Source organism: Apis dorsata, unplaced genomic scaffold (assembly GCF_000469605.1).
Source record: "Apis dorsata unplaced genomic scaffold, Apis dorsata 1.3 scaffold_123, whole genome shotgun sequence".
NCBI classification, from domain to species: Eukaryota; Metazoa; Arthropoda; class Insecta; order Hymenoptera; family Apidae; genus Apis; species Apis dorsata.
In genome coordinates, this window is record NW_006263416.1 from 136,763 (window position 1) to 139,943 (window position 3,181).

At 41.7% G+C, this 3,181-nt stretch overlaps 1 protein-coding gene across 4 annotated transcripts in view; it reads right to left on the minus strand.

The window, feature by feature from the left end:
- Window positions 1–3,181, minus strand: part of LOC102680745 (protein embryonic gonad-like) — a 34,925-nt gene that overhangs the window by 21,954 nt on the left and 9,790 nt on the right. For 3 of the 4 annotated variants that reach the window (XM_031509069.1, XM_006612754.2, XM_031509070.1), the window contains exon 2: window positions 701–778. In XM_031509069.1, coding sequence (XP_031364929.1) covers window positions 701–778 — 78 coding nt within the window. Of the gene's footprint in view, window positions 1–700; window positions 779–2,976; window positions 3,147–3,181 lie in introns of those variants that run through there. The other variant, XM_006612755.2, reaches the window with a different exon arrangement.

Consider the following 3,181-nt stretch of genomic DNA (forward strand, 5'->3'; position numbering starts at 1 on the left):
GTGCCCACGAAACCGTCCGAGAAGGGGGACGATCTGAGATAATCGATTAGTCGCGCTCGATTCTCCCGTCCACTTACAAATTCGAGCCGGGCGAATGTTTTTTCGCGTCCATTCGAATGGGACTTTCTCACCTTCCACGCCGATAGTCCGACGTGTACGTGCCTGTTCTTCCCTGTCGCGATTCGTCACGGCTTATTAAACTTCCCGCCTTTTTAAATCGGAGTGAACGCGATGAGGCGCAACTTCGATCCGATACGAGATATATATATATATACACGTTCCTTGGGTCTCTCGTCGGTGATTTGAACGAGTGGGTGAAGAGGTCGCGTGACGTCGCGTCGATCCATAGCAAAATAAATTTCTTTACCTCGTGATAAGCGAAACAGTAAATTGACGTTTCAACCTTCCTTGAGTTAACCTTCCTGCGATAAATCTCTTGAATTTAACTCAATTTTTCTTAATTCAATTTCGCGTAAAAGTTTTTCATAACGAAAGCGAAACGTAATTCGAAGCTTTTTTCTTTAAACGAATCGTTAGAGAGAAAAAGAATAATAATAAAGATTTACAAAAAAAAAGGGGGGGGGAATCCAAAGAAACGAATAAGGGTAAATAATACCTATTACTACTCTAATGCATTCCTTCAAACGTGATAAACCACCTTCCAATACACGTTCAAACGATGATTAAATACACCCCTTACCTTGCAACCCTCGCACGTGAACGCTCCGAAATGAAAACCGGCCGCCGGCTCGCCGCAGACCTTGCATTGCTGGTTCATCTGCAATTATAGAAATTATATTATTCGAAGGACGTGCGTCATGTCAGTCAGTTAGTCCCATCCTTGGCGAGATAAAGAGACGAGAAGAGGAGGAGGAGGAGGAGGAGGAAGAGGAACAGGGAGTATGGAACGGAGAAGGAAGGAGGGGGCATGGGGGGAGGAGGAGGGATGACGAACCGGTTCTCCACGTTCGCTTCGATTTTTATTCCTCCCACAATATCTTACGGATGTTCCAATGCTATTTGGATTACCGAGAACAGCCTGAAAAATTATTCTCCCCTCTCGCTGAGCCGAGCTTTCTTTACGACCATTATCGCCCCTGACACGGTTCAACGTTGCGCTAATGCCTCGCCCATCCTCCACACACGGCGATCGATTTCTTTTTCAACTTCTCATCCTATCCCATCCTCTTTCCCTTCGTCCTTTCGTCCATTGTGATCTTTGACTCTTCTTCGTGGTTTAAATTTAACGGGTTCAGGTTGTATTTATTTGTCAAATTAGAAAGAAATGCGTAAATGAACATTGAAAAGGACGATAGATAAATTTGTTGTTGGGAAAAGAAAAGTTTGTTGCATATTGTGTACGGTATAATTGTATACGTCATGCAGTTTTTATAGATATACGTAAAAAAGGATTGCTATACGTAAAATTTCGTTTATGCGATATACATCAGTGACATCTATGTGCAAATATGCAACTCTCTTATTTCTATAAATAGTTCATAGAGGGTGGCACTAATCAATAAGCTATTTCCTCATGGATTATAGTTGTTATACCTTTTAAAAGTAACTCAATTTCCCTGATGAATTCCACTACGTGTATCTTTTAAGTATTATTAAAGATAACTTTTCCTTTTTTTTTTTTTTTTGCCTTTCCAATTGCTTCTTTCAATTATAAACGATTTTCTATATGTCTTCCATATTTTCATACATATTTGACACTTAAATGTGGCGCTGTATAATTCTTGAAGAAAAATATTAAAGTTATTTCTAAGGATATATCATTAATATATTCAAATCTTGCGTATTATATTATTCTTATACAACAAGTAAAATATATAAGAATTTTTATAATACGTATATTTAAAAGGGATTAATTTTCCTTTTGTTTTACACTTTTGCATTTCTATTGCACGCATTTTACGAAGCTTTTAACTTTAATCTCTGGTTTCAACTCTAATCTCAACTAATCGCCGCGATATTTACAGAGAATCATTAAAGAGCTTTTTTTCCTTCGACTAGAATCCGATCGAATCCGTTCTTTTTTTACCTCGGTGTCAGCACAGCGAGCCAGATCGAAGCAATGGCGTTCATAAATCAGCGCTATCTCAGGAAAAAGCAATCGCCATCTGTCCTGTGTCAGGGCGATGGTCGCGTTTCTCGGGTAAAACTGGAATAAAATTAGACCATCGATGATCCGATAAGGGAAGCTCACCTACGAGGGGCCTCGAACACACACCTGGCTTCCTCTAATGTCGTAACGCGTTTATCTTGGCCAAAGATGGCCGGTTCAAATCATTCGAACGACGACGGTCGTCGAAGACCTTGCGAAACGCAACACAACCGAACTGTTTTCTAATATGCTGGAAAAGGGGACACATTTAATTACATAATTGTTGTGCCGTGTGGCTTTTTGAAATTCAACCGAGTTGTCGAAGTTTTCCAATTCTAGCCTCGCGATTCAGCTTCTCATTCCTCTTGTTGTCGCCACTTAAAAAAATGACCGTACCGGGAGGAATCATCAGCGAAAAACACGATTGCCTCCATCCAACGCATCGATTCCATCCTATCCTTATTCACGCAACCGCTTATAAACCTCCGATTGATTCACGATGAATGTTTAAAATGGCGGGTATATACTCTCAACTCGTGACACTCGAAGACAAGAAATAGACAAGGTATCGTATTGTATCTCGATCCTTCGAAGGGGGTGGTAATCTCGTGGAAACGCGCCTTTTTTTTTTTTTTTTCTGCGACTCAACGACGAGAATTCAAAATGGCCGTAATTAGTGTCCAGCCAAGCCAACTCTTTCTAATCGTCCCCTCCCCAACGATTGTTCTTCTGAAAGGAAAGGGGCTGGCGCCCGCGAACGGTAGTCGCCGGTATTAAACCGAAACGAGACACGGAGAAACGGTATGAGGCATCGAAGAGAGAGACCGTGAAAGAGGTATGGAGAAAAAGAGGAGTCGACGACTCACGGGTTCGTTAACGTTTCCAAGTTTTTTCCTCGTCGCAGTTGTTTGACGCCCGCTCTTTCTTTCATTCCGCTTGCTGATGAGCCGAGACCATCCTCTTTTCCTTTCCTTCCTCCCTCCCCCTTCCCTGAAGAAACAGACAGCTATAGGTGTCTCTCCCTTTCTTTTTTTTTTTGCCTCTCTCTCTCTCTCTCTCTCTCTCTCTCAT